The sequence below is a fragment of the Pseudorasbora parva genome, chromosome 10 (assembly GCF_024679245.1).
Source record: "Pseudorasbora parva isolate DD20220531a chromosome 10, ASM2467924v1, whole genome shotgun sequence".
In the NCBI taxonomy this organism is placed as follows: domain Eukaryota; kingdom Metazoa; phylum Chordata; class Actinopteri; order Cypriniformes; family Gobionidae; genus Pseudorasbora; species Pseudorasbora parva.
The window spans coordinates 29,903,927-29,925,620 of NC_090181.1; the positions used below are offsets into that span (position 1 = coordinate 29,903,927).

The 21,694-nt window shown below is 41.2% G+C and overlaps 1 protein-coding gene across 5 annotated transcripts in view; it reads left to right on the forward strand.

The window, feature by feature from the left end:
* nid2a (nidogen 2a (osteonidogen)) overlaps positions 1 to 21,694 on the forward strand; it is a 49,365-nt gene that overhangs the window by 21,742 nt on the left and 5,929 nt on the right. For 2 of the 5 annotated variants that reach the window (XM_067455813.1, XM_067455812.1), the window contains exons 9-24: positions 2,256 to 2,402; positions 6,292 to 6,420; positions 9,659 to 9,784; positions 10,236 to 10,457; positions 10,757 to 10,984; positions 11,657 to 11,884; positions 12,464 to 12,685; positions 13,371 to 13,592; positions 13,903 to 14,130; positions 14,669 to 14,890; positions 16,420 to 16,641; positions 17,848 to 18,075; positions 18,386 to 18,607; positions 19,562 to 19,783; positions 21,087 to 21,311; positions 21,491 to 21,660. In XM_067455813.1, coding sequence (XP_067311914.1) covers positions 2,256 to 2,402; positions 6,292 to 6,420; positions 9,659 to 9,784; positions 10,236 to 10,457; positions 10,757 to 10,984; positions 11,657 to 11,884; positions 12,464 to 12,685; positions 13,371 to 13,592; positions 13,903 to 14,130; positions 14,669 to 14,890; positions 16,420 to 16,641; positions 17,848 to 18,075; positions 18,386 to 18,607; positions 19,562 to 19,783; positions 21,087 to 21,311; positions 21,491 to 21,660 — 3,263 coding nt within the window. The remainder of the gene's footprint in view (positions 1 to 2,255; positions 2,403 to 6,291; positions 6,421 to 9,658; positions 9,785 to 10,235; positions 10,458 to 10,756; positions 10,985 to 11,656; positions 11,885 to 12,463; positions 12,686 to 13,370; positions 13,593 to 13,902; positions 14,131 to 14,668; positions 14,891 to 16,419; positions 16,642 to 17,847; positions 18,076 to 18,385; positions 18,608 to 19,561; positions 19,784 to 21,086; positions 21,312 to 21,490; positions 21,661 to 21,694) is intronic. The other 3 variants (XM_067455814.1, XM_067455815.1, XM_067455817.1) reach the window with 3 other exon arrangements.

A 21,694-nucleotide genomic window follows, 5' to 3' on the forward strand; every position in this document is an offset into this window, starting at 1 on the left:
TTGTGTCCATAAAGTGAAAGGCAACAGGATACAATATTGTTTGTACCCAAGCACACCAGCGATGATAACAATAACTTAACGTTTTGATAATTGTTCTGATACTATAAACCCGTAACGTGTTAATTTCCACAAGGGGTCAAAGCCATGCACTTCCAGTTGTCTGCTTTAATGAATCATTAGCTAATGATTTATAAAGGTATTATTATGTTATGACTTTACTTATTGGGGGACATGACTATTAACTAACTGATTAAGTAATATGTAATTGTGGTTATGAGTTTTGAATTAATTTTTAATTAGTTAATAGTCATGTGCCCCAACAAGTAAAGTCATAACATAATGATACCTTTATAAATCATTAGCTAATGATTCATTAAAGCAGACAACTGGGAGTTGAAATGCATGGCTTTGACCCCTTGTTGAAATTAACACGTTCATTTGCATTATTAGTTAATATAATATGTTATTAAGGAATTAATACATTATGACATATTTAACTAATAACGTTTAAATGATTACTTAATCTATTAATCATGAATCTTCATTAGTTGCTGATGCAGTAGTCATTAATAAATGGGTTAGTTCACCATTAGTAATACATAAACTCATGATCATCTGTGCATAAGTTAAGCATGAATTAATGCATATTAGTGCACCCGTATTGTAAAGCTCAATTCATTTTGATATTTTTTTTTTAGTTTTTAGTTTTATTGTTTTAATTTATTTACCTTTAAATTACTAGATTTTATCAATAAATTATAAATAAATAGTAATTTAAGTTTGAATTAAATTCAAAATATCTCACAATTTCATACATAACCCTTTTAATTCAGGTCAAATTATCTTACATAAAGGGTCTTTGCTGACCTCTTGTGGAAAACAAATAATATAACATGATATTTCATGAGTCTTGCCCCAGATGGTAACCTGACAAGCCAGACCCGCATCAAGATTTTGGGTCTGGTAACTGACCATAGCCGGGGCTCAATCCGAGGGGTGGGATAAACGGTTGTCTTTCAAACTCCCTCTGCACGCGATAGGATAGCGCTACAACCAACCAGAGCAACGTGAAGCAAAGCTAGTTGATAGATTTAAATTTCGCCGTATCTGGTCGGCAAAACACAAACACATCTTCTCTTCTTAAGAATGATTTCAGTGCCGTTCTTTGTTCTTTTCTCAGAAAAAAGATTAACTCCAAGGCTTCCAGAGTCGCGGCCAAAGCCGATTCGAAAGACCGCCGTTCGGCAGCTTATTTGTTTACAAGCAACACGCGGAACCTCCGCGACTCTGCCGTCATTTTGTTAAGCCCGTCCACCGACTCTATACACATTTATTAGGCTATTAGTAAAAAAAAAGGTGTATTCATGGTTCAAGTGCTACAAAAGTCCTAGGGTCTTGGATCACTCAGATGAACACTCAATTTGAAATAATAAAAAAAGAGTTTCAAAATAACCAGAGGGAAGGATGGGGGTTAAAGTAGTAGATGACATAACTGCAGTGTGCGCTTGCAATAAACAGAATTGATTGATATCGTGCATTGATTTGGATGTTAATATTTTTATTGTTTTAGTTATCATACTTGGATTTGAACATGCCTTAAATGAAGACAGAATTGTAATTTTTGGGTGAACTATCCCATTAATGAGATCCTCCAGTTTAGGGAACAGAAGCCGTTGTCAAAATACGGATATAATGAACATTTCCGGGAAAAGTATATCTAAGTGTGCACAAAACCATGAGAATAAAGTCGCGATGAATCAAAGTAGCAACACAGATTTTCTTTCATAAATAATGTTCATCTGAGTCACTGAAAAATAATTATTGAAAAAGACAAAAGTATTGATTAATTTTATTGGTTGTTTATTGGAAGGAGGCAAAAATTTATCTGAGTTTACAGTCAATTATAAGAAGGGTGGGATTAATATATAATATATGGATGACATTTTCTTTCTATTTTTCTTATTTTTTTGTTTTGCTTTGATTTGTTATCATTATTGCTATGGTGTGAATTTCCCTATTCTCATAGAATTATAACAACTATCAAAGCTATATAGTTATCATCCTTGGTTTGAAAGAGCCTTAACTATTGACCTCTTTCGGCCTCATTTTATACAAGTGTTTGACTTTGCTAAGTTTTCTATGGGACTGATTCAGTTGCGATCCATTGAGATTACATAAGAAGTTATTTGTAGTGATATTAGCTCAGTTTGCTGCATTACTATTTATAGTTTTGTTGCCTTCACATCTTTTCACAGCTGGAGAAACCGAGCCAGAAAATGTGAACCCTTGTTACTCTGGAAATCACGACTGTGACACAACCGCACAGTGCGTGCCGGGCGAGGGACAGCTGTTCTCATGCCAGTGCGCCACAGGTTACAGAGGAGATGGTCGCAACTGTTATGGTAAGAGAAATTATATGGAAATATCTCCTCCTCTTTTTGAGCAAAAACACACGTTTGAGCCGTAAATTAAATTCCAGGCCCATGACACTCTGTTTAAGCAGTCGAGGGTCTGGAATACTTCGAGAATAACTCGAAACGTTCGTCTTCCTTCATTAGAGCAATGCATCTGCGTAACATCAACACTACACAGGTCGTTCAGAAGTGGGGTCATCACCACTGTAGTACATTAGCATGACCAGACGTTTCCTATCCGATGAGTCAGACGCAAAGTAGAGGAAACCCTCAGTGAATCATGAACGTGCATGGGGTCTTTCCCCCATTCGTCTCGTCTTCTTCCTCCCACTGTTACCAAGTCAAACAACAGAAAGACTAAACACTTTTTAGGTGGAATGTGGGAGATCTGTGGGGTTGCGGTGAGTCTGGGGAAGATTTGTAAGCAAAGATGCATTGCTGTGGCATTTCTGTTTGAGCTGCACGTGAAGAGGCCACATCCTCAGCTTTAAGCTAGTTCGGGGGCTGAGACCACCTAATATTTCCTCGCTTGAAGAGGGGTAAGAGCATTTTTTTCCCCTTGCAAGCTCCTATTCCAGATGATATTTGACATCAATATAAGAACTGATTCTGATTCAGTGACTTGGATGAACTGATTAACAAAGCAAAAGAGAGGTTGGGCTACACAACTGGCCATAGCTTTTGAAAATCTGAGGCCGTATTCACAAAACAACATCTTATGGCTAAAAGTAGCTCTTAACTTGTCGATTTAGGAGAAACTCTTAAAAATAATGAGCAAAATTTTTGCCCTAAGAGAGTTTCACAAACCATTTTAGCACTTAAACTAGCTCCTCAAGAGAACTACTAAGTCACTAAGACCAAATCACAAACAATCATAATAGCTGTTACCGCAATCCTCCCAAAGATCGGATCCCAAAGACCTCCAGCAGCAGGACGTCCGTCTCTGTGGTATGTACTGTATTTAGTGGCTTGTCAACAATTGTGTATGTTTACTCGTGGTTTATGAGGACATGATTCGGTTTATGGACTATTGTATGCGACTAAACCTTAGCAGTAGTAACCAAAATGTTTTTGTATCAGACTAGTGTATACATAGAAAAACAACGGAGTAGCGCATTTTAAGGAAGAAGCACGCTTTGTGTGAACGTCCCCTAGGTTTATATGTTTGGGTGGTTTTACAATAAACAAACAGACACCTATAGTGCTCAGCTAAACAAATGTATTTAAACACACCATACATCGCATGCTCCATTGATAAATTAACTATACACGATCGTGTTGTTTACTGATGTGTACTCACGCGACGATAGCCAAATACACACAGATATTTGAAGCAGTTTTACTCACCGCCTGCTTCTAAAGCACAACCGGGCACCTTTATCGTTGGGATCGCTCCATCAAAAACACACTGTTTTGGTGACATTGTTGATTTGGTGAAGTCCTGTGAAAGCAGTGAGAGTAGCGTTTATAGGTGTGCGTGTGCTCTCTTGCTCTGGTCGCACGCGCACCCTTCCGGGAGAAGAGTCCGTACAAGGAAATTCCACCCCATCTACGTCACACAGACCCATACTTGAAAAAAACGTTCTAAACTTGTGAGAAACCGGAGGAGTATTTTTGACACAGAAATAGTCCATCAAACGTCCAACATTAGTTTTTGAAACATTGTCTATGTTTAGGGTGGGAATCCAAGTCTTTAACAGTGTAAAAAGCTCAGTATGCATGAAACAGCATTTCACCGCCCCTTTAATTAAAAAAATATATAATTTCAGTTTACCTATGGCAGTTGTTTTTACGAGTTCACACTTACAAAGGATTGAATAATGTAAAACAATATAAGCATATTTGACGTGCTGTCCGACGCGATCGAGGGCTATAAGCTCGGAATTTAGCCCAAACCCAGAACTCTGCCCCATATTGCCGAGTGAGGAACGGGGTGGCGGAGGGATGTAGAAAACTGGAAGTAACTAACGTTAGGTGAGTCGGCTCTCAGCTGTGTATATACGCCTTCTCTCGCTGATGAGATAGACCATTTGAATGTGTCCTGGACGATCACTGCTAATTAGTGTCCATACTGTCCATGTCCAGAAAGGGAATAAAAACATAATCAAAGTAGTTCATATGTGACATGAGTTAATTAATTAGAATCTCTTGAAGCATCGAAAATACATTTTGGTCCAAAAATAACAAAAACTACGACTTTATTCAGCTTTGTCTTCTCTTCCGTGATTGTGTTCAATCCTCAAATAAAGATTCAAACGTATTGATCAGCATATTGATTCATCGCCATCGCCAATGTCATCATTTCAGCAGTTTGACACATGATCCTAATCATGAATCAATCTGCTGATTCATAATCGTTTGAATCTGTATTCCCTTTCTGGACATGGACAGTATAGTGTGCCTACACTTGCATACGCTCTCGGACTAAACATACTAAATAGAGTGTTATAGACTATATTAACTGCAGCAGTGCATGTTGCATAATATCACAACCAAGATGAATGGTCTGAAAAAAAGAAAATGTAGTATATTTTCTCAGCTGTCACATCGCTTGATACACCCATTCAATTCAATTCAATTTAATTCATTTGAAGCACTTTTCACAATACATATAGTTTCAAAGCAGCTTTACAGAAATGCATGCATCTACATTAAAATTTAAAGTATTGGGGAAAAAAAGAAGAAAATATTCTAATTTAAATCAATGACTTATTGCCGCTTTGTCACTGGGATGAAGGGATGATTTTGTTTAGTTGGATAAAAAAAAAAAATATATATATATATATAATGTCACAGATCTGCCAGACTCTCTCACCTCCTGCACCCAGCGATCACAGTCACCCGAATACTAATCAGCGATTACACGTCTCCAGTGTATTCTACGTGTTCAGAGTCTCTCCCCATCGTCTGAGTGCCTTCCCTGTTGTCTTTGTGTATCCTGCAATCCTCTCCATGCTTCCTGTAAGACTAATCCTCATTCACCCTCCATTCACTGCCCTGTGGTTCAATAAACCTACTTGTGTGTTCACATATTCATAATTATAATTATTTTATCCAACTAAACAAAATCATCCCTTATATATATTTCTAACAATGAAATTGTCCATGAAGCTCATTTGCATAAATTAACTTCACATCGCTGGACACACCCATAATACGTCACACAAAACACACACAAAAAACAACAAAAACAAGTAAAACTTTAAAAGTAAAACTGTGTGGTTTTAGATTAGAAATTAATATGGCTTTTTTTGTTGTTGTTGCTGACCTGACACAACCTCATTCAGTTAATTTGATTTACTGACTCATTTCTTTTAGAGCTGGTTCTGTGGAACAAACCATTCGAATGAACTGATTTACCAGAATGAATCAGATTTCCCAGCGCTCCTCTGAAGGCACTGTCTGCGCTTGATTATGTGTGCGTGAGTGTGTATGGGTGTGTTTTCAGGCATCATGTTCCTATTAGAGGAACATTTTATCACCTGTCTGAACTCTTCACTCTAGAGTAGATAATAAGGGGGTCAAGGAAAGAGAGCAGAGAAAAATTAAGAGAGAGAGGGGAACTGTGGGTTCTTTACCCTCCCTGTAATTAGCAGTGATCAAAACCAGGTCTCCTGCTGACCAGCTCTTAACCCACCCAGAGCCTCAGGCCTGTTCCCACGCGCTCCGACAGGGACGAGATCCCCTTCTATCTTTCTCTGTCATCACAAACGTCAGGATCTCAGGGCATGCTTTTTCTCTCCAGCACCTCACTGACACGTTGCACGCCAAGGCATCTCTTACAGCTTTCTAGACACCTAGCTTCCAAGAATCTTGTCGGGCTGGTTACAATTAAAACATTATGGGTTGTAATTGAGCGGTTTCTTTCTCCTTGTAGATGTGGATGAGTGTGCAGAAGGTCTGAGCTCCTGTGGTACTCACTCTCACTGTGTGAACCTGCCCGGAAGCCATCGCTGTCAGTGTAAGAGTGGATTTGAGTTTGGATTTGATGGCCGCACATGTCAGGGTAAGAAACATATTTGTTTCCTGTGCCTTGATTTAACAAAACTCTACCAACCCCATTGGATATTATTATTTATCTTTCAGAGATCAATGTATACATGATGTGTGCCACTGCAATTGGGGAGCTTTAAATGGAAAAAATGGCATGTCATTCAAAAAAATAATAATATATATAAATATATATTTATATATACATATATTTAGGACAAAAACAGCACTCTTATAAGCTATATTGAGCTTGTTACTCATGTGGCATTGCTTTACTATATCATATGATATAAATATGAGACAAAAAAAATAAAGGGGCATTTTTACACTGATATCTTAAATTTTAGGGGCATTCGAATTTTAGCGGCACAGTGAGTTGTCACTCTGCATCATTTTCATCACAATCAACTGTATGAAATGTCATAGGTCATAGGTCTGGGGCAGTTCAGTGGCGTTAAATGCATTCATAATTTGAACACATAATTTTTTTATCCATATTTAATTCATTAAAGGTAGGGTAGGTAGGACTGGTCTAAAACACTTTTGTCCAAATTTGTTTAAACTTTCTTTATATGTCAATACATATATTAAAATGTAAGTATTCTGAAAAGGAGAGTATAAAAATTTAGTGACTCTAGACATTTTAATCTGCAATAAACACCGCTCATTATTTTCGTTCGGGACGAAACAAATGATTGGCTGGGGCGACTGTCACTCTCTCTCGCTACCATGGCGACCAACGCTTTCGCTACAGGATCCGCCCACATGCGCGTGCTCGTTCGATTTGAGCAGTTCAAGAGGCAAGAAACCTAGGCAAAATAATTGCAGAGAAAGAGCATTCAAAATTCACAGTGAGGATTTTGCAGTCAGTGAAGGCAAACAATGCAAAAAAGGAAGACAGTACGAGGAAAGGCAATGCACAGAAAGTCTTTGGATAAACAAAGAAATCAAACGCGAGTAAATATCTGCGTGGCTTTTCAACGATGGTGAGAACTGAGGGACCTGAAAAACGACTCATTACTGGCTGTATTTCTGCTGGACAGGTAATCTTTCATTTTGATTATAAATTTTTTTGGTTTATGTTTTCATGAAGCATGTATCACTAGCACATGAAGCTGCCTAATATAGCTAACATAACATTACTATAGCATAAAGTTACAATATTATACACTTAGCCATTAGTAGAGATAATAAATACTCAACATGCTTAGCTCAAGTTGACCGCTGTTGTGTTGAATTTCGCAAAATTAACTTTAGATAACAAAATGCATGTGTAAAAGCTAGTACACCGCATCCAGGAACTTTTTTTATAACTAATTTAGCTTTAGCTACTACTGATCAACAATGCTTTCATCATGGAAACTCTTACATGCAAAACACAGTGTATGTTATGAATCTTACACGAAATTCATCTTCATCACAGTATAACTGATGTTATTGGAAAAACATGATGCTACCCGTTTTTACCCTTATAAATATAACTAGCTCGTTACCAAATCAAACAAAAATATATTTTACACTTTACCAGTACCGGTATTCTAGCTTGATAATGAGTACTAAAATACATCTTATTTGTTTATATTCATACTGATAAAGTTAGATTTTTTATTACATGTGATTTTGACATTATGTCCCTACATGCACTCCGCTCGTCTGAGGTAAATAATGCGTCTTCCAACTTAGCGGTTGGTGAGGTGCGTTCATGTGGCATAGGGCGTTCATAGGGCGGCAGTGGCTCAGTGGTTCATGTAGGTTGTCTACAAACCAGAAGGTTGGTGGTTCAATCCCCGGTTCCACCTGCCAAGTGTTGAAGTGTCCATGAGCAAGACACCTAACCCCAGCTGCTCCCGACGAGCTGGATGGCGCCTTTCATGGCTGACATCGCCGTCGGTGTATGAATGGGTGAATGTGAGGCAAAAATGTAAAGTGCTTTGAATAAAAGCGCTATATAAATGCAGTCCATATAAATGCAGTCCATTTCATGTATTTTGGGGACGTGGCTTTTGGAAAGAGCCCAGAAGGGAGAAGGTGGAGTGAATGAAAATAATGAGCTGTCTTTAAAACAGTCGTGAAAGGTCTAAAGATGCTCAACTTTTATACTTTCTTTTTCAGAGTACTTACATTTTAATTATGCATTGATATATAAAGAAAGTTTAAAAAAATTTGGAAAAAAAGTTTTTAACCAATTCTTACCTACCCTACCTTTAAATGAACATGTTATTTCGACATCCCTAATATATATATATATATATATATATATATATATATATATATATATATATATATATATATATATATACTTAAAATTACTTTATGAAAATGACAAACAGCCACATTTATTATAATATTTTTTTCTGTTATTATTTATTTATCATGCATACATTATACAGTATGTATGCAATACACGCAAGATGAAAGTATACAAGAAAGAACTAAAATCTTTACCTTGACTCATTATTTGTATTAACTGAGAGGAATTAATCTAATTTAATATAAATTATTAAAATCACTTAATATGAATAATTTCTCAATTACAATGAAAGCCAACATCCAAAGTTTGGGGTCAGTAAGATTTCATTTTTTTTGAAAGAAGTGGAAAAACAAGAAGTTGATCAAAAATCTGTTAATCATAAAGTCCTAGAACAATCCATGTATCACAGTGTCCACAAATATATTGAGCAGCACAATTGTTTTCAACATGGATAATAAAATTGATGTATAATAATATAACATTCATTTCTGAATGAAAGCAAATCATCATGATTTCTGAATGGTCATGTGGCGCTAGCTACGTTTACATGCACACTTTTTTTGTCATTCTGATTAAAATCCTTTAGTTGATATCAGTAGTTTATATACGACTCAGTCAGTGGGGTTTGATGTGTTTGCAGAGGTTAAATGTTGGTAAGATCACAGGCTCATCTTCTCAGCTGAATGCTGAACGTGAAGCCTTTGCAGTGTGGAGATAGGCAGGAGTAACCAGAGACACTGGGGAAGGGAGAGTATTTTGAAATAATTACCCAATGTCCACACTCAGGGAATGTGCGTAGGAGACTCGCAGCTGAAGAACACAAGAAGGTCAGAGGACAGTTAACTCTTCTCCTTCCTGTTCAGCGCGTCTCTGGTCTTTGACGGGATGGAGGGAGTTTGGAGCCTTTGGGCAACAGCTAGAATGACTCAGACTAACATCCTGAGGAATGTGGTTCATGTTGTATTTGTTGAATTATAGAGTGCGTGTTGTGTGGTGTGTGCAGATGTAGATGAGTGTCGTGACCAGCTGTGTCACGCCCAGGCCTTGTGCTCCAACAGTCCGGGATCTTTCCGGTGCCAGTGCCAACCAGGATACCATGGAGATGGTTTCCAGTGCCATCCTCAAAATGGTAGTTGTTTGCATATTTGTTTTTGACGTTGTTATTTATAAAGAACGTTCTGAGAGCATTTACCCACCCTCGTGTTGTTCCAAACACATCAGACTTTCGTTCATCTTCAAAGCACAAATGTATCTATAAAAATATATTTTTAATGATATCGGAGACATTTCTGTCTCTCCAATGGAAGTCTGTACACCCAAAAATCTGACACTTCAAAACATTCATGAAGAGATCATAAGATAATATGAATCGAGAGGCTTCTGAAGAGACACAATCGTTTTATATGATGAACAGATTTACAGACTTTCAGTAAAGGGGCAGACATTTCTGAGATTTTATTTAAAAAAAAAATATTTGTGATCCAAAGCTGGGAACAGCATGAGGTTAAGTAAATGATGACTGAATAATTTTTTTTTTACCCTTGAAGTTAATTCTATACTCTACAACATTTACCTTGAAGGTCGTCCCAAGACCCAGTGTGAGCAGCACAGAGACAGTCTTCAGAGCGGTGATGTTCCTCTGGTGGGAGCCTTCGTCCCTGAGTGTGATGAGGAGGGTCAGTACAGGCGTCAGCAGTGCCACGGGTCCACAGGTCACTGCTGGTGTGTGGACAGTAGAGGACAGGAGAGAGCGGGAACCCGAACTCCACCTGGAACCCCGAGAATAAACTGTGATGAACCTGGTAAGAGAGTCCTAAGTTTCCAGTGCCAAGCTGTTTTTCAGGTTTGAATGAAACCAAAACTTTTCATAAAGCGATGAAATCACAGCCAATTAAATATACAGTTATGTGGAGTGCGATTTTGGTCTAAAGGCGTTTATACTGTGGACGAAGCTGCTTCTCTAAACAATCAAACTTACAAGTTGGTACTTGGTGAATGATATTAAAGCTAATAAAATCCAATAGACTTTCATTACAGGTGGTGCCTTAGCCATATCTAGAGAGCAGAGTAACAGTCCCTTGTGTATCTCATGTACATCCAGTTCCACCCAAGACCCAGTGTGAGCAGCACAGAGACAGTCTTCAGAGCCGGAGTGATGATGTTCCTCAGTTGGGAGCCTTCATCCCTGAGTGTGATGAGGAGGGTCAGTACAGGCGTCAGCAGTGCCACGGGTCCACAGGTCACTGCTGGTGTGTGGACAGTAGAGGACAGGAGAGAGCGGGAACCCGAACTCCACCTGGAACCCCGAGAATAAACTGTGATGAACCTGGTAAGAAGGTCTACCTGAACTTTTTTGGGGAAAAATTGTCACAGTCCTCTCTCAATAGGCCACTTGTCCTATTTTAAATACCATTTCTAATTTTTTTACTAATTTATTGTCATGGGATTTGTTATAAAGGGGTAGCAATTTCGCTTTTCTGAATAGAAAGTTTAAAAGACCAGCATTCATTTGAAACATAATATAAATGTCTTTATTGTAATTTCTGATCAATTTTATGTATATTTGCTAAGTAAAAATATTCAATTCCTTCAAATGAAATCCTACTGATTTCAAACTTTTGAATGATAGTGAATATCCTCAGTACACATTCCAGATTCTTCTCTACTGAAGGCAGAATGGAAAAACAGGCCCTGACCCTTAGAGTTTAAGGAGGATAGGATCAAAATGTGAAGAGCTACAACTTTTTCCTGTTGTAGACACACATTACATTCCTCTCTGAAAAATACAGGATTTTAGGGAAGCTCGAGGGTTGTCAAAACCACCTGTTTACATGGGCCGCATTAACATCTGCAGTGTTACTATCAAAGCAGATCATTCTGTAACTTTATTTGAGTTTAGAGTTAAACAGCTCTTTAACCTGCACAATACCTTTCATTTCTTATAAACAAGGTGTTGTGTAATGGGGAATGACAGTCCCTTGTGTATCTCGTTTGCATCCAGTTCGTCCCAAGACCCAGTGTGAGCAGCACAGAGACAGTCTTCAGAGCCGGAGTGATGATGTTCCTCTGGTGGGAGCCTTCGTCCCTGAGTGTGATGAGGAGGGTCAGTACAGGCGTCAGCAGTGCCACGGGTCCACAGGTCACTGCTGGTGTGTGGACAGTAGAGGACAGGAGAGAGCGGGAACCCGAACTCCACCTGGAACCCCGAGAATAAACTGTGATGAACCTGGTAAGAGAGCATCGTCCTTACAAGTCCTGTGTTTCCACTGTCTAGCTATTTTTCAGGCCTGAATAAAGTCAAAACATTGCATAAAGCGATAAAATCGCAGCCAATTGAATATACAGCAAAATATTGTGGAGTGGGATTTTGGTGTAATGGCTTTATACTGTGGTTGGGGCTGCTTCTCTAAACAATTGAACTTATGAGTTGGTACTTGGTGAATGATATAAAAGCTAATAAAATCCCATAGACTTACTTTACAGGTGGGTCCTTAAGGCCCTGGTATACTTATTTTTCCACAATCTGCTTCATCTCGCGCACAGTTAAGAGTGTGAGCTTTTCAAAGTATACTCCTTTGGCCATGAGCGCAGAAAGACACATTCGGCGCAGTAACAAAAATTGGACTGCATCTGGACAGTGTGCGCAGACGTATGCACAAACATCCACAGACCCTCCTGATGATGAAAATGATAGTATGCGGACAGTGCACGGACTGTTGCATAACGCAGATGGCTGATGTATATTTTGAGCTTTAGCCATATCTAGAGAGCAGAATAACAGTCCCTTGTGTATCTCGTGTGCATCCAGTTCCACCCAAGACCCAGTGTGAGCAGCACAGAGACAGTCTTCAGAGCGGTGATGTTCCTCAGTTGGGAGCCTTCGTCCCTGAGTGTGATGAGGAGGGTCAGTACAGGCGTCAGCAGTGCCACGGGTCCACAGGTCACTGCTGGTGTGTGGACAGTAGGGGACAGGAGAGAGCGGGAACCCGAACTCCACCTGGAACCCCGAGAATAAACTGTGATGAACCTGGTAAGAAGGTCTACCTGAACTTTTTGGGGGGGAAATGATGTCACAGTCCTCTCTCAATAGGCCACTTGTCCTTTTTAAATACAATTTCTAATGTTTTTACTAATTTATTGTCATGGGATTTGTTATAAAGAGGTAGCAATTACTCTTTTCTGAATAGAAAGTTTAAAAGACCAGCATTCATTTGAAACATAATATAAATGTCTTTATTGTAATTTCTGATCAATTTTATGTATATTTGCTGAGTAAAAATATTCAATTCCTTCAAATGAAGTCCTACTGATTTCAAACTTTTGAATGATAGTGAATATCCTCAGTACACATTCCAGATTCTTCTCTACTGAAGGCAGAATGGAAAAACAGGCCCTGACCCTTAGAGTTTAAGGAGGATAGGATCAAAATGTGAAGAGCTACAACTTTTTCCTGTTGTAGACACACATTACATTCCTCTCTGAAAAATACAGGATTTTAGGGAAGCTCGAGGGTTGTCAAAACCACCTGTGTTTACATGGGCCGCATTAACATCTGCAGTGTTACTATCAAAGCAGATCATTCTGTAACTTTATTTGAGTTTAGAGTTAAACAGCTCTTTAACCTGCACAATACCTTTCATTTCTTATAAACAAGGTGTTGTGCAAAGGAGTGTAATGGGAAATAACAGTCCCTTGTGTATCTCGTTTGCATCCAGTTCGTCCCAAGACCCAGTGTGAGCAGCACAGAGACAGTCTTCAGAACGGTGATGTTCCTCAGTTGGGAGCCTTCGTCCCTGAGTGTGATGAGGAGGGTCAGTACAGGCGTCAGCAGTGCCACGGGTCCACAGGTCACTGCTGGTGTGTGGACAGTAGAGGACAGGAGAGAGCGGGAACCCGAACTCCACCTGGAACCCCGAGAATAAACTGTGATGAACCTGGTAAGAGAGCCTCGTCCTAAGTTTCCAGTGCCAAGCTGTTTTTCAGGTTTGAATAAAACCAAAACGTTTCATAAAGCGATGAAATCACAGCCAATTAAATATACAGTTATGTGGAGTGCGATTTTGGTCTAAAGGCGTTAATACTGTGGACGAAGCTGCTTCTCTAAATAATCAAACTTACAAGTTGGTACTTGGTGAATGATATTAACGCTAATAATATCCCATAGACTTTCATTACAGGTGGTGCCTTAGCCATATCTAGAGAGCAGAGTAACAGTCCCTTTTATATCTCATTCTCATGTGCATCCAGTTCGTCCCAAGACCCAGTGTGAGCAGCACAGAGACAGTCTTCAGAGCCGGAGTGATGATGTTCCTCTGGTGGGAGCCTTCATCCCTGAGTGTGATGAGGAGGGTCAGTACAGGCGTCAGCAGTGCCACGGGTCCACAGGTCACTGCTGGTGTGTGGACAGTAGAGGACAGGAGAGAGCGGGAACCCGAACTCCACCTGGAACCCCGAGAATAAACTGTGATGAACCTGGTAAGAGAGCCTCGTCCTAACAAGTCCTAATTTTCCAGTGCCAAGCTGTTTTTCAGGCCTGAATAAAGTTAAAACATTGCATAAAGCAATAAGTTGGTGGAGTGGGATTTTGGTCTAATGCTGATGTGGACGGGCTGAATCGAAACAATCAAACTTATGAGTTGGTACTTGGTGAATGATATAAAAGCTAATAAAATCCCATAGACTTTCATTAAAGGTGGGGCATTAAGGCCCCAGTATACTTAATTTTCTACGGTACGCTCCCCCTTGCACACAGTTGAGAGCTTAAGCTTTTCAAAGTGTACCCCTTTTTGCCATGAGAGCAAATTTGGATTGCATTGCATTTGGAGCGGTTAAAAACATTGGGCTGCACGGGACAGTGTGTGCAGACATCCGCTGACCCTCCTGATGATGAAAATGACATTATGCGGACAGTGCACGGACTGTTGCGTAACACAGATGGCTGATGTACATTTTGAGCTTTAGCCATATCTAGAGAGCAGAATAACAGTCCCTTGTATATCTCATGTACATCCAGTTCGTCCCAAGACCCAGTGTGAGCAGCACAGAGACAGTCTTCAGAGCGGTGATGTTCCTCTGGTGGGAGCCTTCATCCCTGAGTGTGATGAGGAGGGTCAGTACAGGCGTCAGCAGTGCCACGGGTCCACAGGTCACTGCTGGTGTGTGGACAGTAGAGGACAGGAGAGAGCAGGAACCCGAACTCCACCTGGAACCCCGAGACTAAACTGTGATGAACCTGGTAAGAGAGGCTCGTCCTAACAATTCCTAATTTTCCAGTGCTAAGCTGTTTTTCAGGCCTGTGTAAAGTTAAAACATTGCATAAAGCGATAAATTGGTGGAGTGGGATTTTGATCTAATGCTGATATGGACGGGCTGAATCGTCACAATCAAACTTATGAGTTGGTACTTGGTGAATGATATAAAAGCTAATAAAATCCCATAGACTTTCATTAAAGGTGGGGCATTAAGGCCCCAGTATACTTAATTTTCTACGGTACGCTCCCCCTTGCACATAGTTGAGAGCTTAAGCTTTTCAAAATATACCCCTTTTTGCCATGAGCAAATTTGGATTGCATTGCATTTGGAGCGGTTACAAATATTGGGCTGCACGGGACAGTGTGTGCAGACATCCGCTGACCCTCCTGATGATGAAAATGACATTATCCGGACAGTGCACGGACTGTTGCGTAACACAGATGGCTGATGTATATTTTGAGCTTTAGCCATATCTAGAGAGCAGAATAACAGTCCCGGCCGTCTCCAGCGACGTGGGCCGGTGGCACTGGACCCACTCGGCGGTCTTCTTCGGAAGCCGAGCGACAAACTGCTCCAGTACACCAGATCGACAATGTGGTCCACGTCGCTTCCGCCGGCCAGGAGCCATCTGCGGCACGAGTCCCGGAGCTGTTGGGCCATCGCGAAGGGTCGGCCGACCCGTTGAATGATGGCCCTCTTGAGGTCGTCGTACTTCAGGAGGTTCGCCACCGGTAGTTGTTGTGCGGCCGCCTGGGCTTCTCCCGAAAGCAGTGGTATTAGCCGCGGCTTTTTGAAACAAGTCTATGAAGGCCTCGGGATCGTCTTGTGGCCCCATCTTATGAAGGGGCACGTGCACCGGTGCGCCGGCCAGCCCGGCGGCCTCGGTGCGAACCTCCCGGTCAATCCAGCTCCGGAACCTCTCGCGGTCCTCTTGGTGGCCTTGGACTATGGCCGCGAAGCGGCGCTCTTGATCTGCCCGAAGGTCCAGCATAGCCTGGTGTTGATCTTGGTGGAGGGCCGCGAGGGAGGTGATGATGTCCGCAAACGGCGTGGCGGCGGCGCTGTCCTACTTCCTTCCCGGGTTTTCGGCACCAGAGTAGTAAGTTCGTAATGTGAGGAAGGAAGAGGACACGGGGGTCAGTTGGACTGTTGATGCTCTCTTTTATTTCTGTATCAAACTCAGTGTCACACTCAGCGTGTGCTTCAGACAAACTCATAGACAATCACTTCCAGTTCACAGCGCTTCCGGCTTCCGGGTAAACTCAGGGTCAGGGTGTCGCATCAACAGTCCGCCTCTCTCTTTTTTCTGGTCTCCGGTTCCACGGGCGTTTTATCCCCTCTCCGCGCCCATTACTGGAACAAGATAAAGGTGTTATTAATCTGCGTCCAACCCACTCACTTACCGCTCGTCCCGCGGCTCTCTCTCCCGCTGCAGACCTCGCTGAACCACGCCCCCCTTGCCACAAGTGTAATGGGAAATAACAGTCCCTTGTGTATCTCGTTTGCATCCAGTTCGTCCCAAGACCCAGTGTGAGAAGCACAGAGACAGTCTTCAGAACGGTGATGTTCCTCAGTTGGGAGCCTTCGTCCCTGAGTGTGATGAGGAGGGTCAGTACAGACGTCAGCAGTGCCACGGGTCCACAGGTCACTGCTGGTGTGTGGACAGTAGAGGACAGGAGAGAGCGGGAACCCGAACTCCACCTGGAACCCCGAGAATAAACTGTGATGAACCTGGTAAGAGAGCCTCGTCCTAACAAGTCCTAAGTTTCCAGTGCCAAGCTGTTTTTTTCAGTAGGTACTTGGTGAATGATATAAAAGCTAATAAAAATCCCATAGACTTACATTACAGGTGAGGCCTTAAAGGGTTAGTTCACCCAAAAATGAAATTGATGTAATTAATGACTCACCCTAATGTCGTTTCACACCCGTAAGACCTCCGTTCATCTTCAGAACACAGTTTAAGATTTTTTATATTTAGTCCGAGAGCGTATGCAAGTGTATGCACACTATACTGCCCTTGTCCAGAAAGGGAATAAAAACATCCTCAAAGTAGTCCATATGTGACATCAGTTAGTTAATTAGAATCTCTTGAAGCATCGAAAATACATTTTGGTCAAAAAAATAACAAAAAGTATGACTTTATTTAGCATTGTCTTCTCTTCCGGGTTTGTATTCAATCCTCAAATAAAGATTCAAATGGTTATGAATCAGGGTATTGATTCATGATTCGGATCGCCAATGTCACGTGATTTGAGCAGTTTGACACGCGATCCGAATAATGAATCAATAAGCTGATTCATGACCGTTTGAATCTTTATTTGAGGACTGAACACAAACACGGAAGAGAAGACAAAGCTGAATAAAGTCGTAGTTTTTGTTCTTTTTGGACCAACATGTATTTTTGATGCTTCAAGAGATTCTAACTAACCAACTGATGTCACATATGGACTACTTTGATGATGTTTTTATTCCCTTTCTGGACATGGACAGTATAGTGTGCCTACACTTGCATACGCTCTCGGACTAAATATTAAATATCTTAAACTGTGTTCTGAAGATGAACAGAGGTCTTGCAGGTGTGGAACGACATTAGGGTGAGTCATTAATGACATAAATTTCATTTTTGGGTGAACTAACTCTTTAAGGCCCCAGTATACTTAATTTTCCATTTTCCACTCCATCTCACGCACAGTTGAGACCTTAAGCTTTTCAAAGTATACCCCTTTTTGCCATGAGAGCAAATCAACGCATTTGGAGCGGTCACAAAAATTGAGCTGCACAGTGTGCGCATACATCCGCTGACCCTCCTGATGATGAAAATTAAATCACGCAGACAGTGCACGGACTGTTGCGGAACACGGATGGCCGAAGTATACTTTGGGATTTTGCCACATCTAGCGAGAAGAATAACAATCCCTTGTGTATCTCATGTGCATCCAGTTCGTCCCAAGACCAAGTGTGAGCAGCACAGAGACAGTCTTCAGAGCCGGAGTGATGATGTTCCTCTGGTGGGAGCCTTCGTCCCTGAGTGTGATGAGGAGGGTCAGTACAGACGTCAGCAGTGCCACGGGTCCACAGGTCACTGCTGGTGTGTGGACAGTAGAGGACAGGAGAGAGCGGGAACCCGAACTCCACCTGGAACCCCGAGAATAAACTGTGATGAACCTGGTAAGAGAGCCTCGTCCTAAGTTTCCAGTGCCAAGCTGTTTTTCAGGTTTGAATAAAACCAAAACGTTTCATAAAGCGATAAAATCACAGCCAATTAAATATACAGTTATGTGGAGTGCGATTTTGGTCTAAAGGCGTTAATACTGTGGACGAAGCTGCTTCTCTAAACAATCAAACTTACAAGTTGGTACTTGGTGAATGATATTAAAGCTAATAAAATCCAATAGACTTTCATTACAGGTGGTGCCTTAGCCATATCTAGAGAGCAGAGTAACAGTCCCTTTTATATCTCATTCTCATTTGCATCCAGTTCGTCCCAAGACCCAGTGTGAGCAGCACAGAGACAGTCTTCAGAGCGGTGATGTTCCTCTGGTGGGAGCCTTCGTCCCTGAGTGTGATGAGGAGGGTCAGTACAGGCGTCAGCAGTGCCACGGGTCCACAGGTCACTGCTGGTGTGTGGACAGTAGAGGACAGGAGAGAGCGGGAACCCGAACTCCACCTGGAACCCCGAGAATAAACTGTGATGAACCTGGTAAGAGAGCCTCGTCCTAAAAAGTCCTAAGTTTCCAGTGCCAAGAAATTTTTCAGGCTTGAATAAAACCAAAACGTTACATAAAGCAATAAAATCACAGCCAATCTAATATACAGCAAAATTTTGTGGAGTGGGATATTGGTCTAATAGGGTTATATTGTGGATGGGGCTGCTTTTCTAAGCAAACATCATTATCCACATTCTGCTACATCTTGCGTCTTAAGAGTGTGAGCCTTTCTAAGTATACTGATTTGGCCATGAGAGCAGAAACACACATTTGCAGTTGCAGTTTTTCCACTTTGTTATAATACCACTAACAGTTGACCGTAGAATATTTAGTGGTGAGGAAATTTCACGAATGGACTTTTTGCACAGGTTGCAACCTATCATGGTACCACACTTGAATTCCCTGAGCTCCTTAGAGCGACCCATTCTCTCACAAATGTTTGTAGAAGCAGTCTGCATGCATATGTGCTCGATTTTATACACCTGTGTCCATGGAAGTGATTGGAAGACCTGAATTCAATGATTTGGAGGGGTGTCCCAATACTTTTGTCAATATAGTGTATATTGCATAGTATTCTGATTTCGCATTTCACTGATTTTATTCATTTTAAGGAATACTACAGAATATTTTTTTCGTGCAAGTGAGATTAGTAAATTCATGCTTGCACAATTAGTCTAGAACTAAAATGACAATCGTTTATATAGAATGCATCTGCACTTATTCACGTGCGTTAGTTATTTGAAAAAGTAACTGTACATTTAAAAGTAATGTTACAAGTTACTTGAAAAAAGTAATCTGATTACGTAAATCAACTGTGGACCATCCTGATGATAAAAAATTCACGTCACATGGACCGTTGTGGAAAGCGGATGGTGAAGTATACTTTGGTCTTTAGCCATATCTAAAGAGCAGAGTAACAGTCCCTTGTGTATCTCATGTACATCCAGTTCGTCCCAAGACCCAGTGTGAGCAGCACAGAGACAGTCTTCAGAACGGTGATGTTCCTCTGGTGGGAGCCTTCGTCCCTGAGTGTGATGAGGAGGGTCAGTACAGGCGTCAGCAGTGCCACGGGTCCACAGGTCACTGCTGGTGTGTGGACAGTAGAGGACAGGAGAGAGCGGGAACCCGAACTCCACCTGGAACCCCGAGAATGAACTGTGATGAACCTGGTAAGAAGGATGTATTCAGCCACCTTGTCCTAACTAGTCCTAAGTCTACAGTGGCAAGCATTAGCCTAGGGCCCCGCAAAGGCTTAACACGGCCCTGGGTGTGGGGAGTCTGCTCTGTATTTTCTACTGCACAATAGGCGTGATCAACTGGTATTATTCGAATGACTCTGTACGCAATTGGATAGTCCTTAACCAATCAGACCACAAGAGGCAGGATCAACAGGCCGTGTTAAACCGGCCAATAGGTGGATAAGCCAGATGGATATGCCAGCCTGTTACACAAAAGTGTAACAGAAGCAGTAGTAATGAATGCACGGGTTTCCAGACTGAGTTGAGAAATGAAATCGCAGGCAGATCACCAAGGTTTACCCATTCTAGCATTCAGTCTTTCTGCTCACAAAATTCTGCAATGTAAAAAGCGCAAAGGCCCTAAAGGGAATGGGAGATGAGACTGATTGGTTTATTTGACATTATGCCTAAAACACACCCATTAAGAGACTAGGTATAACCCTTTTGGACCGTATGCCAGGCGCGCTGACCGCTTTTTTGGGCTAGTCATTAAACTAGCACAAGTGGATTTGGACACGCCCTAAGTGCACCTGCTCCATGCGCTACAGACCATATGCTCAGAGCGTTAAATTAGGGCCCTATGTCTTATAAATGTACATACCTTTAAAAAAAAAAAAAAAACACGTATAAATAGAATACCTTAACAACTGCATAGCAACGCCCTGGCAACAATCCACCATGAACTAGCATCATAGTGCCAACTTTTGCATGGGCAACTCATCTAAAACATGTTTGACATGGTCTCCTTCCTGTGTCTGGTGTTAGAATTGTAATATTGCTTGCAAATGATGGGCTTTCTACTTTGCTAAGTAGTTTCACATCATGTGTAAACAATCACTCTAATTTGTAGCAGAGCTCCAGAGTCCAGTCTGTGTTTCATCAAGATTACGGAGCAGAAGGAAGATCTGTGCACTTTAGTCCATGTCAACACTGCCAGTGAATGTGTCCTCTTCTCACCAAAGTTATAAAATGCATCCTAATTTGTCTAAATGGTTCGTAGCCAAAAAATAAAACTTGTGATGAAGTAATAGTGCTTTTGAACTTTTAATATTATATGTTAAATGGAAAATGGATAGAAAGTAAGCAAATCCATTGTCAATGTATCTTTGATTTCTTTAGAAATAGTGGTTAGGGATGCATAATAGTTTACATATATACTGTATAATAATATTATTATATACACTTTTGTTTTTATTTTGTATATAGTTTTGTAATTTTTTGTTCATTTTGATAGTGCCTCCAACCCAGCGTCCAGAGACCGTCTGTGAGCGCTGGAGAGCCAGTCTGTTGCAGCAATACGGAGGCCAGCCGGATTCCCACCACTATCTACCTCAGTGTGACTCTTCGGGAGAGTTCAGCCCGGTTCAGTGCTATGGAGACAGCAGCTACTGCTGGTGTGTGGACCGAAACGGACGGGAAGTACCAGGAACCCGCTCACACGACACTGTGAAGCCTGCATGTGAGTGTCACTTGGTGTGAAATATAATTTTTGTTAAAAAACAAATTAAGTCTCCAGGCTTATGAACTGATTATGACCGATCTGTTTTATTTAATTTCTATTTTTCTTATCATCTCATGTTCATATTCATAACAAGAGGCAAAAAATGAATCTAAAACAATCTACCGTCAATCTTCTAGGTATACCTACTGTGGCCCCTCCCACTATGCGCCCTCTGCCACGCCCAGATGTGACCCCGCCTCCAGCTGGCACGTCATTGCTCTATGCCCAGGGTCAACAGATTGGAGTTTTACCTCTCAATGGCACACAGATGGACAAGCAGAGATCTTCAGTGCTGCTTGCTCTACATGTGAGACTTGCAAAATATTGATTGAAATACTGAA